General features: G+C 35.9%; 1 protein-coding gene across 10 annotated transcripts in view; it reads right to left on the reverse strand.

The window, feature by feature from the left end:
• Positions 1-407: 407 nt before the first annotated feature.
• Positions 408-17,271, reverse strand: part of LOC109445154 (histone deacetylase 9) — a 537,678-nt gene continuing 520,814 nt past the window's right edge. For all 10 annotated transcript variants that reach the window (XM_019727304.3, XM_074340819.2, XM_088797707.1 and 7 more), the window contains one exon: positions 408-3,060. In XM_019727304.3, coding sequence (XP_019582863.2) covers positions 2,746-3,060 — 315 coding nt within the window. In that variant the 3' untranslated portion in view covers positions 408-2,745. The remainder of the gene's footprint in view (positions 3,061-17,271) is intronic.

A 17,271-nucleotide genomic window follows, 5' to 3' on the forward strand; every position in this document is an offset into this window, starting at 1 on the left:
TAACATTTGTTGAGTGCTTGTTATATTCAAGGGATTATATTAACCTTTTTAAAAATAATTTTTTAAGTTGTTCAAAATTAGGACCTGACATCTATTTATATAAAATTTTATATGCAGAAGTTAACATCAAAGATGATAACATATCATGATAAAGGCCACACTGGGGAAATGAAATGCAAAAATTTTATATATGTGTTTGCTAGTTGATAATGGCTATGTAAATAGTTTAAATTCATTATTGTTGGATTTATTTTTTTTTTAAATGGTATTAGAACTGCTGAAAATCTCTTTATTTTCTCATTTCAACAAAGAATGGTGATATATTTTGGTATAAGAGACCTAGTGCAGGAGCTTCAAATTCGATTATATATATCAAGTTTACACAAAGCCATATGTATGAAAGGGGATCTTTTAAAAAAAACTTTATTTGAGAAAGGAAGAGACTTATAACAGAAGGCAAGAAGAGAAACATACAAACAATATATTTACAACACAAAACAAGAGATCACCTTTAAGGGTGTAAATTATAATAAATACAGTAGATTTTAAAAGAGACAATTATCAATTAGTTCTAAGATTAAGTCCAGCTTTTATTTTCACTGGTTCCAGGTAGTTTATTAATTAAATTCAAAGACTATCAAATTCAAACAATTAATGTCCACCAACTGTACTGATGAAGCTCTCTCAAATGACATTATAAAAAATAGTTTTTTGTTTGTGATTACATATCTTTGAAGTGATATTAATATTATACAAAAGCCTGCTCAGCCACATGTTCCTCCCCAAATAAAATGTATTTTAAAAGATGCACTATCCCTTTTTTATGAGATTGAAAAAAAGACTTTATAAAGAAAATGTATATTTATGAGATGGAAAAAATATACAATTTTATGTTAGAAATGCCATATTTTAAATGCAAAACAACTGAAAAACAGTCATTTTAATCTGAAGGAATAGACTAACCAAAATATGTTGGTAATAGGAAGTGTTGCCTATTACAGCTATTTGTCAAATTATCAGGACTTTCATTATATGGAAAAATTTTAAACTTTCTAACGTCTAGTTATGTTAATTTAATTTGAATGGAGACTTTTTAAAAAAGGATAATGTATCTTTAGCAGTAACCTTTTTTAAGAAATATTTTTTAAATGTCACAGCAAAATGTAAACAATACATGCCAATAACATATATTTGTACAATGTCTACATTTGGCAAAACCGCTGTATCTCCTTTGAAACAGGATACTACACCTTAAAATACCTCCGATTTAGAAATATAAATATTTTAATAGAAAAACTTCACAAAGATTCTAGGTCAATTTGGATTATCCATATTAAAGGGGTCTTAATACAACGAATCTTTAACTAGCTTAACAAAAGTAAACCCATAAACCAAGGTAAACATATCAAAAGGGAGTATGAAGGAAATGTTCCAGTGAAAAGCTTCCTTAACAATTTCCCTACTTGTGGTGTTATTTTCTTAGACAATAAATCAATTCATAGAGTGCCCTTTAAAAACCGAACGAGTAAAACACTATCCTCCGTTTTTTTTGTTTTTTTTTCCCTACATTCCCCAGTACATGAATCACTTGGACTTCCTGTTTCCACAAGGCATTTCCTGTTCAGCCTCATAGAATCAGCTTTCTGTAGAACAGCAGGAACCTGACAAAGAACTGACTTAAATAAACAGAGTCTTCTGTTGCCTTCAAAGTTATTTGTATTTCATAGCATCAAAGGACACAGTCCTTCTGAAGGTGCATTATGTACAGGTAGATTCTTTTGTTAAACCTAGCTTTCCTAATTTTTTATTTGCCAGAAAGGTATGGCATATGCCGTGTCATTATGGAATTATATTTAAGAGATCCTAGGGGTGATGATTATAAAATATGATACACCTTCTTTTCAACATGATTTTGACTTCATAGCAGAAAATAATCATACTGTTAACTGTGTTTTCTACAAATGTAGATACAACATAGTATCTGATTAGACCATAAAGCTGCACGTTACTTCTTGCCGATATTTGCATCTGCTTCATTTGATGTGTTTTCATAGACAATGTCATCAAATAAAACAAGATAAAAGTAAAATGAACAGTGCCAGGTGAGACATAATGCAATATTTAAAATAGTACTGTACTTTGCATCTATATATTGAAAACCACCTCTATTCCTAATATTTTCAACTGCAATCTATACAGTGACCTAGGAGTATTGGCATGGGAGCCATAACATTTCACTTAACAAAAATGAGAAAGGAAGGAAGGGGAAGACTACCTTTAACAGTGTTCAAGACTGTAGTATGATACATTATGTACAATGATGTGAAAATTGAATTCTACATATCAAAACAAATCAAGAACTAATAGAATGTTTCATTGATCAGACTGGGAAATTATATCCAGCAGTCAGTGATCTCAACAGATAAAACTAAAACAAACAAACAAACAAACAAACAAAAAACCCAGTGAGTTCGTTTTCCTTAGAAGTAATTGGTGTGACAGGCTTTGGGATGATTTAAAGCCCATTAATTACTTGGATACTTAATGTAGTATAATTTAAGTGTAACAGGTATTTCCTTACCAGTGGAGTTTCAATGAAACCTTGATATCTACATAGAGATCATTATATAGAGAGATCTCTATATAGATATATCTGCATTAGTTAGAATCCTTAAACACTAAAATCAAATCATTCAGAGATATAAACAGATATCCATTAACCAAAACCTGCAGTGCATTCCATATTCAGATAATGACTTTAATTACAAATCCTGGAGCTAAATCTTTGCCTATTACCTGTTGCATAAAAGCAGCCTGCTCCCCAGATTCCATTTCCTGGATCTGAGCATCTTCATCACTGTCCACTGGTTCCTCCTTGACCTTCACAGCCCCAACTTGTCCCCGTGTGTCATCCACACAAGCACTGCTGTCGCTCCTAGTGCTGTTGCCACTAGAGGGCGCTCTGTCTTCCTGCATCGCCTGGTCCCCCTGAAGCTCTTCCTCTGCTTCCTCGAGGTGACTGCCTGGTTGCTTCAGTTGTTCAATAGATTTCGAAAGCAGCTAGAAGAGAGCGTTCAGGGGTTCAAAATTCAATAGTTTTCGGTGGTAACAGAGCAGCAAAACACACTTTGATCTCTAATGACTCTTTAACTCACTTAAAAATGGTGGAGAAGAGATAAATAAAATTTTTCTATGGAAACCATTAAACTTTCACAAGGTCAGGTTGTACTGAGTCAATTTAATCCAAATAAGCCTGAGAAATTTTTTTCTCAAAAGAGGAAATATAATGGAGACAATGCAAAGGTAATGAAAAATTTCCAAAAATCTCATTTTTCAACAAATGTCAACCACTATAAAAGACAGAAGCACAAATGCTAATAGTCCTTCTTGTCTATAGAATGTTCCTGTATCTAAATGGTCAAATGACAAAATATCTTCTTATCTATACTTGTAAAACATGCAAATATTGATTTTGAAATTCTGAAGTTTAAAAAGATGCAGGACTTAAAAAACGTTTGACAGCACTAAAAATATTTTATGAATATATCCAAAAGGAAATTAAATATTAGGAGAAAAAAAGAAATTATTTATTCACTTGAAAATTATTATTTAGACCTTTTATCTTGTAAATTAAATCATACTTAATCTTCAGAAGTGTATGAATTAACTGCTCATAAATTAACAAAGATAACTGAAAATATACCTAAATTAAACAATAGCATAAAATAGTATACAAGCTCAATACATGGGGAAAAATTCTCAAGATGAGTTTATCTCACACAGGCCTTTTGTTTTGACAGTGACCCTATTGACATCATCTGCAGATCTTGAACTGCTTTCAAAAGTGCTTCGTTTTCTGCTGAGTCAGTGCCCATGGAAGCAACATGCCAATTTTTGTAAAAAGCAGCATACTTAGAATACCACCACTAAAATCATAAACACAGATTTTTCTATGTAAAATTCAAGTTTACCTCCCACTCACACCTATATTTTTAAAACTCAATGCATGCACATAAGTTATTCAAACTTTGAAGAGCGATTTAACCTCTTCAGTTTGAGAGACTTTCCTCCAGTCCAGACAACCTCAAATGGCCCAGCACAGTCTGCGGAAGCCCTTCACTTTCACTGTAGGTAGAATTATTGTGAGTTTTCATTCACTTGTTCAATAAATATTTACTGAGTGCCAACTATGTTCAAGACACCATTCTAAGGGTTGGGAAAACAGCCATTGCCCTGCCCTCGTGGCACTTACAGGTTAGTGTGTTAGAAAGGCACCAAATTGATAAATAAACTCATTCTTCTTTTTAAGTATGGTATATGAAAAAAGGAAAGAAACACAGTTTGTTAGAAGAGAATACATATACTAGTTGGCATAGGAGTGGAATGTAGATTGTTAAGGAAGGTTTCACTGAGGAAGTGCTACGTGTAGGCTGAGACAGGAAAGATGAAGGATGGAAAGCAATAGACAGATGTGTGTGAGGGGTGGAAATAAAGGTCAAGAGCATTTCTGGCAGAAGGCATGGTGTGTAGACTAGAAAAGGAGCTCGGCACATTTAGGCCGGCACATTTGAGTTTTGTTGTGAAACTGAAAGACCAGTGGGGTCGGAGCACAGAAAGACAGGGAGTATGCTGGAAGATGATGTTGGATAGAGTGACACAGGTTATAATACATTTGGGTTGAGAATAAGATTTTAGCAAAATAACATATAACTTAGCGTAAACTATATATAAGACCTAAACATCACCAATCCTAAGGGAGACATGATCAAGCTAAGAGATTATATACCAATCAAAATTCCTATCAAAATGAAGAAGGCAATTTAAATATCAATTTCCTTTGGGCCTACCCTCTAACTTCTATTGTTCCTGGGCAGTCATCATAAGGAGGACATTTATCCCAGCATGCTTTAAATGTCATTAAGTACTTTTTCGAAAACCTTCTACAGAACTTTTGTACTGATTCTGAATGCTCCTCAGCTCTTTATGTCTTAAAGACAAAATACGTCGCACACTGCTGAGATTTTGGAGAAGAGAGACAATGTAACATTCCTGAACTTTGACTACACAATTGCGGAATCCCATTTCACTGGCTGTTGGAAAAAGAATACGTAACACCACAGAAATAAAACAGGATTTTAATGGAAAAGTCCCAGTTTTGGCTGGGACACCAAGAATAAGGACACTGGGTGACAAACATCCACTCATTCTTCAGAGAGAGAGATCAGTCAGTCCCGTAATTCTTACCTCCATCAACCACTTCAGACAACATACAAGAACAGGTTAGAGAATCTCGTGGAGAGAAAGGCATTTATCTACAAAAAGGTATTAGTCAGGTGAAGGAGGCTGCAGGAGCCCTTCAGAGGGACTGTCGGCGAGGAGATTGCTGCTATTCATTTTCTGTAAGGATGCTTGCTAAGCTGGAGAAACTCTCCCTCTCACTATTGAAGCTTAGTTCGGCAAATTCCATGGGAGCTAGATTGCATCAGAGTTGGTGGGCCAATGATACTTGTGAGTCAGACACCTCTGAGAGGTGTTCAAAATATCTTGCCTATGAGAGCCTCTATAAGGACAAGAGAAAAAAATTATACGGGGTTTGTGGTCACAGCACAGGAACTCAAGGCCATTCATGAAAGGTCAGTCAGAGAGCACATGACCAGGGTCCAGGAAATGCCATGTCAAAAGTCCTTGCATACTAAAGGTGACTCTGCATCTTATTCAGCTTCTAGATGCCTGAACACAGGAGGATTTAATAACCAAGAGGAAGCTACAAATACCATCTGCTAAGTAAAAAGACCTTTGTGTTGCTATTCCTGTCCTTCCCAGTCCCAGTTCCACCATGGCCTCTCACTGCCTTGACCTCCTAATATCTAGGAGTCTTGTCCTCTGCTCTACCTCAGCTTTCAGTACCATGATCACGCCCTAGACCTGGTCTTTATCCGTAACTGTATACTCTCCTAAATATGAGTTTCAAACATCATTCCTTTCTTCTGGCTCATCCTCAGAATATTCTGACTCCAACCATCCCTCATCTCTAGAAGGTCCTCCATGCGATTGGGTAACTAACTGGTTGGCTATTGAGCCAACCACATTCTCACTGCCCATCGCCCAACCCCCTCTTCTCTTACTTTCCTCCTTCCCGGACTAGGTTCAATTCTCCATCATTAAAAATCACTCCCTTACTTTATCTTCAATTCCCCTGCCGTTTTCAAAACTAAGACTTCCAAACTTGATTAATACTAAATCTCTGCCAAACCCAAGCAGGTGAGTAAGCAAGGAAACAAATAAACGATCTGCAATCATACTGAATGTTTCTCTTCAAATTCATGACCGTAACCCTCAAATGGGACTTTATGCTACCTCTACCTGGCAATCCTACTTCATTTCTCTAATTTACTCCCCCTTTTGCAATGACTATTTCAAACTACCTCCTCTCTCCTCAGATCTCTAATATCCAGACCTTTTCCTCAGTCCCTGCTGATACCTTTGCTTCTTATTTCCCTGAGAAAATAGAAGCATCAGCAGAGAAACTCAACTGTCCCTTTCACCCTTTCTCCCGTTACAATGAAAGCAGTGTTTGCACTCCTATCTCAGTCAATCCCTTGGCTTAATGCCCTGATCTTATCAACTCCTGCAATTACCCACTCTGTTGTCCGTCACACATTTCCCTCTCTGCTGGAGTATTCTCGTTTGTACGCTTTCAGTATTATCATCTGTCTTAAATATAACCTCCCTTGACACCCCCAAAAACCATTACGTACATTCCTTCACAACAAAACTCCTTGAATTGTCTCTTTTCATTGTCTTCATTTTTCTTTTCTCATTTGCTTTAGAATTCACAACACCTAGGCTTTCATCCCCACTATTTAACCAAAATCTCTCGTTACAAAAGTCAATAATGACTGCATAAATGTCAAATCCAATGGCAATTTAAATAGACTATTAATACATGTCAGTGAGGGTGAAGCATTTTAGAAAGGAAAACAAGACAAAATCATAGCATCTTTGAAAGTAAGAGATTAATATTACTAGTGTTGGTGCAGCCAAAGGCCAGACAAACTATGTGTGAATTTACTGGAATACAATTTCCCAAAGATAGCAAGTGTGTCCAAGAAAATCTCTAACACTGACAAAATGCTGAGTGTTCACAGAATATATCATATGTACATTTTAACAGAAAACCTTCTAAAATCCAACATGTTAATATATTTCTGAGGTCACTGAAGTACCCCAAAATCACATCATTTCATCGATGAATCAAATTTGGTCAGTATTTACAACCTCACTGACATAGATACGTATATGAAATTGTATATATAGTTTTAGTGTGCAGTACAGAAACAATGCCATTTGTTCCAGTCAGTTTCTTTGGCGACATCTACACTTCTGATGAACTAAGGGAAACACAAGGGAGAAAAATGCCAGAATGAATAATGCTGTGATAACTGAACAAGAAGTCCGAATGGCAAAATGATCTTCTTCCAAGGGCAGAATTCCTTCAAGGTTTGTAAAAGAAATGTAAAACAGTAACTTACGAGGGGAGATCATATAAGCATAAAATATTGGAGTTGGAAATTTCTAATAACATTCTTCAAACCCTTGTTTTGGGAGGAAGGAATTCCATGCCCAAGAAAAGTAAATCGTCTCCAAAACAGAATAGAAACTTTTATACCCTTCCACTCTGCATTCTCCTCTGAAACAGCTATATTCTGATGACAAGTGAATTAATATAAACAATTCTGAGGTCTCCCCTGAGCTCCAAACGTGCATATTCAGCTGCTTACTTAACGCCGTTGCTTAGATCTAGAATATCTAATAGCTATCATAAACTTTAAATAGCTGAATGAGAACCTTTATCCCCAGTCCACTCGAATGTATTGATCACCTAATTTTTCTCATCTGAGTGAACAGTTACCCAATTGCATGAATCAACAATCTAGGATTTATCCCAGTTTCTCTCCCACTCATCTTTTTTTCATAAATACCTGAAAACTTAATGTTGAGTAGCAATGCTTTGACACTTTTCTTCCCAGGTTATGAAGGGAATGACTACGTCTGCAGGAACAATAACCACCACTTATTCACCATCTCGGGAATCAAATGTGCTCTTTGTTAAGTTTCACAAAACATAAAAGAGATAAATGTGACCTCCTGGAGCTGGTATTGCAAAACATAAATGCATAGAGGAAGTTAACCTGCACTTCTTATTTTCTTTTAGGTATTTGACTCAAGCTGTTTTTGTTTAAACAGTCCAATTGGCCAGAGTGGAAAAATTAGCAATTAACATCAGCAAGGAAAATCTACAAACAAAAGTCATAGGAAACCTGCCTGCCAGGTTTGTCTTAGTTCAGACGTTTAAAATAGGAAGTTACTCGGTGATATTTGTAAATTTCTAATGTTTTTACTAAGAAAGTCAGTATGCGGATGATGTAGTGCTCTTTGTGTTTTTGAACTACAAACATGACCATCACGAACAGGGCTAACCCTTTTTGAATTTGTACCGTCGCTGAGTGGCCAGCTGCAGGGAAGAGCTGTCTGCTTATTCTCAGTGGGGTAGCAGGGTCTCTCTTGGGTTGAACATCTGGAGGTGATCCCCCAGCAAAGCTGAACTGTTGCCTGGCTGGCTAGAAAACACAAGACGAAACATCTGTGTGACAGATAAATGTGCAAGTCTGCGTGAATCTCGGCTGAGACCCCATCTGTAAAACACACGGCTTGTCACTCGTCTGACACCAGGTGAGTTACTTTGGTGGGGAACCCAGCTGAGAGGAAGAAACTGATGGCTGGCAGCATGTCCTGCCCCTTTTATCTGTGCTCGTACTCATCTGTCAGTGTGTCTCTGTATTCTCCATGCTACCGTCCAGCAATAGTACAAATACCAAGAACGCTGCCGGCGTCTATGACCATTCTGGGTTTGTAACACACCCACTTCCACACACTCAGAGATAGTCTATAGGCCAGAGAGCATGATATTTTATCCAAATTTCTAACATCTTCAGGTATTACAACTCAGCGCTTCCATTCTTATCAACCCCTGGCAGGGTCACGATTTATAGCCAAGTCCGTAATTGCAATGTTTTATATTCCATGTTAAAATCCTATGTTCTAGTGGCAAATGCTATAAAATTAAATAAATATTTAAAGGTGGTGCTGCTCATCTTTACATATTAACCACTTAAGCTCATTTCTGTGTAAGTTACAATGTTTGATAAATGTCTAGAAGTCAACACAGCATAAGTGCTTTTGAATGAAATATCTTTCAATTCTATTTTTTTTACTTTTGCCACCGAAAGCCTTCATTCCCCACAAATATCATCAGATTCTGAGTGGCAACTAAGAACAGGAGTGTGTAAGGAGTAAATCTGTTGCTGACAGACATCTGAGTTTCTGAAATTATCAACAAACAATTAAGCACAAATATTTGAATGGGATTATCTAATTATGCAAAATGACCTTCAACCCAACTCATCACTTTCTTACTTTGCCTCAGATTTTAATGCAGATTTTACTTGGAGAATGGCAATAGCACAAGTTTTTTCTTTTCTTTTCTTTTAAATTAATGTAAAATTCTTCCCTTGGAAAATAAAACCTTTCCCTTAAGCTCCAAGGAAACTAGATTTAAAAATAATGATATAATTCTGTCTCAATTCACAAACAGATTAGGTATATACCAACTGTTCTGAAAAACAACATAGAGAGCTTGGAAGGCTTTCAAATCAAGAGGTCTACTTAGAAAAGAAGCACTCTGCCTCAAGCCAAAATAGTCCATGCTATTTCACTTCTTTGCATTTAAGAAAATAATCAAAGATACCAAAATTAAATAGGAAAATTAAGAGAGAAAGACATTCTATGTATTGGTTCATTACTCACATAAACTAAAAATCTAAACTGAAAAAAAAAAATCCTTTCTTTACCAATATTGAAGATACATAAAATTAATCTAGGGACCAAGTAAATTCTTAATAAAAGCTTGTTTACAATTCTAAATGATTGTCTAAAACAATGCCTGCAATTAAAACAGCCTTTCTCTGGCTCTCAAACATTCTAATATTTCAGCAACTTAAGTGTTCACTTCTGGAAAGGAGAATGAAAATTTCCTCCTCTCAGCTAGTTTGAGAAAGTTTACCTTTCATTCATTCTACAATTTTTATTGAGCAGTGTCTATATGCCAGCCCCCGGGGAAGAGAGCGGTCAATTAGGCAAGCTCTCAGTGGGGTCAGCAGAAAATAAGCAATCGAAGACTGGAACTAAATGTGATCGAGAATGATGGGGAGGGGTGAGTGTCTGTGTCTAATGTGTCTGGGCTGGGAAGGCTTCTCTGAAGAGGTGAGGTTTGAGCTGAGAGAGACGCCAACACCAAGATGGAGTCATGAAGAGGCCTCGAGGTCGAACATTCCACACAGATCTGTGGCTAGCACAACCCCTGCAGATGGAACGAGATTCCCACAGACCAGAGAGGCCAATGTGGCTGGAGCTTGGGAAAGAAGGGAAGGGAGTAGGGGATGAGATCAATCTGAGGGATAAGAGCCAGACCGGGACAGTCACGTGGGCCACATGAAGATGTTTATATCTTATCTGAGAAACAATAAGGGACAAGTGAGGGGGACAAAAGTGGAAACAGGAAGACTGACCTTTCAGTACTTAAATTCCTCAGCAAGAGAACAAGGATTATTAGGGACTTTCTTTACCTAGTATACAAAGGAGCTATTTTTCCTTCTTTTACACACTATGTAATTTTACGTCCTTTTGTATTACCTAATAGGACTTTCCTCTGATAATCTCCTTTCTTATTTTCAGTTGACAATACACTTTCTTTTCAAGTTTTCTTTCCTTGCTCTTTAATGGTAACGGAGAGAGGTACAGTGAGGAAAGGCATCTTTATTATTATTATATTTTTTTTAGCTAAGTCTTGGTGACTTCAGACTGTGTCTCAGAATGGCGAAGATCTCACAGCCAGTGAACTTCAAGTCACTTGACTGATAAATACCTCCTGTTCTCCCCATGGATCAATCCCTTGCTTTGGTAAACTGGACAGCAGTGTAAGCCCTGTTTAAAAGGCACAACCAAGAGTAAACCCCAAACGATAATTGCCACGTGGACATGTGGGCCCACGGTGACCAGACTTTTACATTTTTCAGACAATGCCAGAAATCTAGATTTGCATTTAAAATATTTTCATTGTTTAAGAGTCACCAACAATTCAAATGCCTTTTCAGACACCAGGCAGGCCAAAGATGGCAGTTCAATGGGATGGATTAACTGCATAGAAAGCCGGTTTGTGAACGTTGAAAATCATCCCTATGTCCCGTCTTGATTGACCACCCTATGGTTTAAATCATTTAGGGCTGATGTCTGCATGCTCTTAAAATACACCATCGTTCATCGTTGTGATTTGTTCTACGTTCCCTACATGGTAAACAATCCAACGAGTTTCCCAGGGGGTGGAGGTAGGGACTGACTACAAAGGAGCAGCACAGGCAATTTTGCAAGTTGAAGGAACTGTTTTATATCTTGACTGTGGTAATTATGATGGCAATAGGCATTTGTCAAAGTTCACTGAACTGTACGGCAAAAGGAATAAATTTTACTGTGTGTAAATTATACATCAATAAAAAGTCAATAACTAACCACAATATTGTTCCAAAGAGAAAACAAGGTCAGCTTCATGATGAATACAAAGACATAAGAGAGAGCTGGAGCAAAGTTTAGTGGTTTGATTTACAACAAAGTAGCTTGATACAATACTTGAGACACGTAGGAAATGTGTGCCTTGGAAATAGTCTAGCCCTTCCAGACAACCATTTTCATTAACAAACTAAAAAAAAAAAATCGAACTATTAGTGCTATATAAGACTATAAATACTGACTTAGATTTCAGTACTGCTTACCACGTCTACAAAGCACTTTTGGTACATCCTTTCATGAAAGCCTCACTAGAAACCTCTAAATGTGCACATTCGAGAATTCTTGGACAAAGATGTTCGAAATTTCGACCAAAGATGCAAAACTAATAAATAATTGTGCAGAACCTCAGAAATTTCTCTTGGAAAGGCTATCAAGCATCCTTGATTTTGCAATTCAAATGAGCTATGTATTATGTGGAACTATCTTTGAATAGAATTATCTATTTACAGGTCTATGAGACCATTCAAGGCAAAGAACACACTTTCTCTATTTTCATTTCCGGTATGCAGTATAATGGTTGCAAATAAATCTTTGTGGAACACCATCAGTTACTCCATACCAGAAATCAAGTGAGATTTTATTGCTGGTTGAGACAACTAAATTGATAACAAGAGAGCAACAGTACATTCAGGATATGGAAGCATAGCCCTGGGTACAATTCTGAGTGCAGGAATCGGAATACTCGAGGCCATATGACATTCCAGGGTCACTATAATCCCTCAAATTTCAAAAGGATTTAGGGAAAGGGCAGAAAGATACAGGGAGAAAAAAAATCTAAAAATAGGGAACTTATAAGCAACCAAAATCTTTAACAAACAGACTGCTACACATTGGTGGTTTTCATGTCTACACATCATTTAGCTGTATTAAAAATTCCTTACTAAGGCTTAATTATTTCATTCTGTCAAATGAAACTATTTGTCAAGGTTGGGAAACAACCAAATTATTTAGCTTCCCTCTCCCTTTGAACTGCCTGGAATCAACATCAGTCAAACTACTCACATGGTTTAATTCCCCAGATATTTTTCTTTCCCCTATTTTCTTACCTCATAGTCATGTCCAACTATTGTTTTTCTCATTCAGTAAAAGCGTCTCTGACTAGATTAACAGTGCAGAGTGAAAAGGAAAGGTCGAGGTCCTTTCCCTTCGTCTTCAAGTTATGAAAGCAGCACTGGGAACGTTTATGAATGTTACACATTAATCCACTGAAATGGTCATTTAGTTTCTTTTACAAACACAGGATTTCATCACATCTAATAATAAAGCAACAAGCCATTTTCTGTATATTATAAACCATCAACTTGTAATTATATAGTGAAATGCTTCTATATGAATTCTCTGTGCTGATGTAAGCTGGTATTGCAGCATAAGTGGTTTTTTTGAAGCGCACTACATACCTACACGGATCTATTTACATTGGGCTAATCATGTCAAAATAGCATCTATTTAAGGGTAAAGTCAAAGTTTCTTTTATAAACCTCTATAGATAGATAAATAATCTAGAAGCCTTTTTACTGTTATAAAATTAAGACTGTCTTTCAGTGCTAGCTAAAGTTTTTGGACATACTATCCATCTAATGGGCAAAATGTAATCCGAAATTGGTGATTAAAGACTCTGCATGGAAACAAGCTGTCAAATGGATAGAGAGAAATTAAACCTGACAACAGTAATGCCTACTTTCTAAATGAAAGCCCAGTTCAAGTTTCTACTCATCCATTTTTCAAAACTTAAAACAAGGCATTTTCCAACCACCCATAGATGAGATGCCAAGATTTGCATTTCAGTTGAACTTGATGAAGTCAGTAGACTTTCAGCTTTAGACTTGCCCAAAACTCCTGTGAGAAGATGTTTGCCCAATCTAAAATCATGGCAATGTTACAGGAGAGAAAGGGATGAAATGTGGCCTGGCTGTTTTTGGTTCTATACTGCATTCACGTCGCACTGTTGGGAAGCCTTATAATCCAAAAGGATATCTCAATGTCCCACTGTCAGGTCCATGAAAAAAAAGAAAAAGTCTTCCAAGTTAGTAAATGCATGGAAAGTTGGGAAGAAGGGTCAGGAGAAAGGATTTCTTCATTCATCCCGGTTGGTTTCTTCAACCAACACCAAAAAAAAAAAAAAAAGTGACCTGCCTTTTAGATTTGTTTGCTTGCTTTGTTTTCAATTGTAAGTTTTCTACTTTTTGGCAAAAATAAAATTAGGAAACCCTTGTCTCCTGCTCCAGTGATAAAAACACTGAAATCATAAGCATGAGTGTAATTTAAGGACAGGCTTTTGTCTCATACATCCTATGTTGGAATTCCAGCTTGGTCAATTGCTGGTCCTGTCACCTTTGTCAACTTACTTGAGTCCATTCAAATTGACTTTCTTGATATTAAGAAAACAAACAAACAGTGAGTTGTTATGTTTGAGGAGATAATATAAGAGCGCTATTAGGTTGGTGCAAAAGTAATTGCGGTTTTTGCAATTATTTTTAACCTTTTAAACCGCAATTACTTTTATACCAACCTAATAGCATGGTATCTGAGCTCATAGTAGATCCTACATATAAGAGGGAGCTGGTATTACTTAAATGATCCTATACCTATGGTACCTATGGAGAAGGTGCTGAGAACATGGATTGTGCATAAAAGGAGGGAAAGATACACTAGGAGAAATAGGTGCAGCAAAAAAAGCAAAGATTGGTACACACTCCTCATCAAATTATACTCAAAATTGAATCTTCCCACAGGTAAGCCATTCACAGAATTACCTTTAGTAAAATAAAGCTCATACGAAGTGTTTACTTGTTTAATAATATGAAGTGTGACTCAGAAAAATGTAAACCTCTTGGAATGTACATATCTTAGTTGTTCTTGAAATTAATCTTCTTGGGAAAATACACACTTTGATTAATAGTGCACAAAATACCTTTATTTTATAACTGCCTTCAGGTATACTTTATAAGAAAAAAAATTGCGGTTAAAAAAAAAAAGGCAGTCAAAAAATACACACACACACATACACACACACGCACACACACGCTACATGCTATGTTTGTATGTGACCACAGGCATGAAAGAATTACTCTCCTGGATTGCTGTGGATGGATTACCGGGGACAAGGAGTGGGTATGAATCATGAAGGGTTATGGAGAATACGTAACATTTATGTTAGAAATTATGTCAAGAAAAGGAATAAAGGAATACAACAGATACTACTCACATAACGAGTCAAATTCTCTTCTAAAACCTAATGAAAGCTCCACATTTGCTCTGTTCCAGCATTTGAGCATAATTATATTCATTCCTTGCTTGTCAGACATAATATCTACCTGTTTTAATAAGGGCAACACAGGACATCTGCTTGGCCTCTCCTTTACTGGTCTTGTCTTAGATATATTTTTATTATGATAAAATAGCACTCATGTCAAAATGCCTAAGTATCATAGTAATAAATATATAATAAATACTTATATCTAGAGTGAACCTTGACATATATAAGATATCATCTCATGATTTATGTGGGTTTTTTTAAAAGTGTTGGCTGATATCCAGTCATAGGAATGCATAAGATATTTATCACAGAGCATATTAGAAAGAAAAAAACAAAGAAAGAGAAAGAGACACAAAAGAAAAGATATAAAACAGACAAGATATTCCAGAGAAGTAACTAAACAAGTCTCAAGTCATTTCCTCAAAGAAAAGTTCCTTCATCATGTCCCCTATCCTAATATTTCACACACTGTATTGCTGTTTACTTGAATATTTCACTCCCCCACTCCCCAGACTGCAAGCTCCACCGGGACGTTGTTTTCTTAGTGCCTACAATAGTGTCTGGCACAAAGTAAGAGTGCAATAGGATTTGCTAAATGAATATGTACAAGCACAACTCTGTATTTCATTCAAATAAGTACTGAATGAAGAAAGAAGTTTCTTAAAATTTCTGCTCATATGGATTTGGTAGAATGAATATGAAAAACACAGGTATTAGCAAAGGTGTTATAATTCTAGTTAAAATAGAAACTATTAGTCATGAATCAATGTTATTCTATTAATATTGTAACAGTGAAATAATTCAAAGGATAATGTCACTGGGCAGGGGGCAGAGATCTATGACAAATTATCTCATTACAAAAATGCCTGAAGATACTTTGGAAAATTTCTGTATTTCATTCATATAGTGATGTGACTAGAGATTTGCCTTTCTATTAAATAGGTAGTAGTCAGAATACTTCAAAAATTATAAAAAATATCCAAGTGACTGTGGTGTATTTTGTTTTCATTAATCATAGTTTTATTTTACCAGAAAATCTGGGGAATATTTAAACTCGAAATCGGCTCAGACGAAAATTGTCAATACCCTCTTTCTTTTTTATTTGCTCTTTTCTATTTATGAAGAAAATTCTATTCTAGAAACCATTTTTTCCCCCAATGAAAATCCAAAAGATATTGGCAAAAGCAACAGTCTTCTTTTGATACTATAATAAAGAAACTACTGGCTTTTTTAAAAGGCTCACAAGTCATCATTGCATGAGTGTACCATATATTGGCACCAGAAATTGTTTAATGCATTTCTTAATCTTTTAAATGTCTCATAAAACTAAAAGAACAAATGTTGTAAGCCATGATTTTCTTATGGTTAAGGTTCCCAAAACACTTTCAGTGAAAGTAGAATATTCATACCGTTGAGCAGAGCTAAATTATTCTGACAAGATTTTCACTCACCCATCTAGCTTGCCTCATTGTGTGAATATAATACAAACGCTATACAAACCCACCCTAAGGATATTTCTGCTAAGCTATAGAGTACTTACACCATAATTATATGAGGCAAGTAATTCCTACAACACACAAGTTTCCCATGTAAATGTCATTGTTAATCAGGCAACAAGGAGGTAAATTATTTAGTATGATTAACAACATTTATACACTGTATACGTAGTTAAAACAAGCATGAATGACAGCTAAATGCATTCAAACTACGGCAAGATATGAGAAAGTCTTCAAATTTTAATAAGTAAATCACTGTATAAACTACGCTCTGAAAAGCATAGTTTTCCTTCTAATTCTTCTAAAGATTATTAGCAATTCAAATATATCATTAAAATTTCCATATCGGAAGGACAATTATATTTAATATGATGCAGGTTTAGAGAGAAACCTACTGATTTTTTTCTTTCTTGTCACTCCATTTTTTGCTTCCCTAAATTCCTTGGGAAAAAAAACAAAACAAAAAAAGTTAAGGGAATAAAAGGAAAAGATATTTTAAAATATGCCATTTGCACACCTATGTCTTCATGTGCTCATGTTTCCTGCTATCTTAAGTACCTATCTCAAGAGCAGAGACCATGTTTTTATGATACCAACTATTTGGCTCCAGTTTGAATGGATTCTATATAGGTTCATCCAAGATAACAGGAAAAAATGACAAGGTTTCTGTGGTTATTTCTCATTAGCGGGTATTCTAAATGGCTATAGTATACATAAATATATTATTATACAGAAACTTGGTAGCTTGGACCAATCTAAGTTATGGCCCTCACCTAGTGTGAAATAAATGTTTTCATCACCTCACAAGGAAGGGTGAACTGTAGCAATTTGTTTCTT

Source organism: Rhinolophus sinicus, chromosome 4, assembly GCF_057876585.1.
Source record: "Rhinolophus sinicus isolate RSI-liver-muscle chromosome 4, RSI-T2T, whole genome shotgun sequence".
NCBI classification, from domain to species: domain Eukaryota; kingdom Metazoa; phylum Chordata; class Mammalia; order Chiroptera; family Rhinolophidae; genus Rhinolophus; species Rhinolophus sinicus.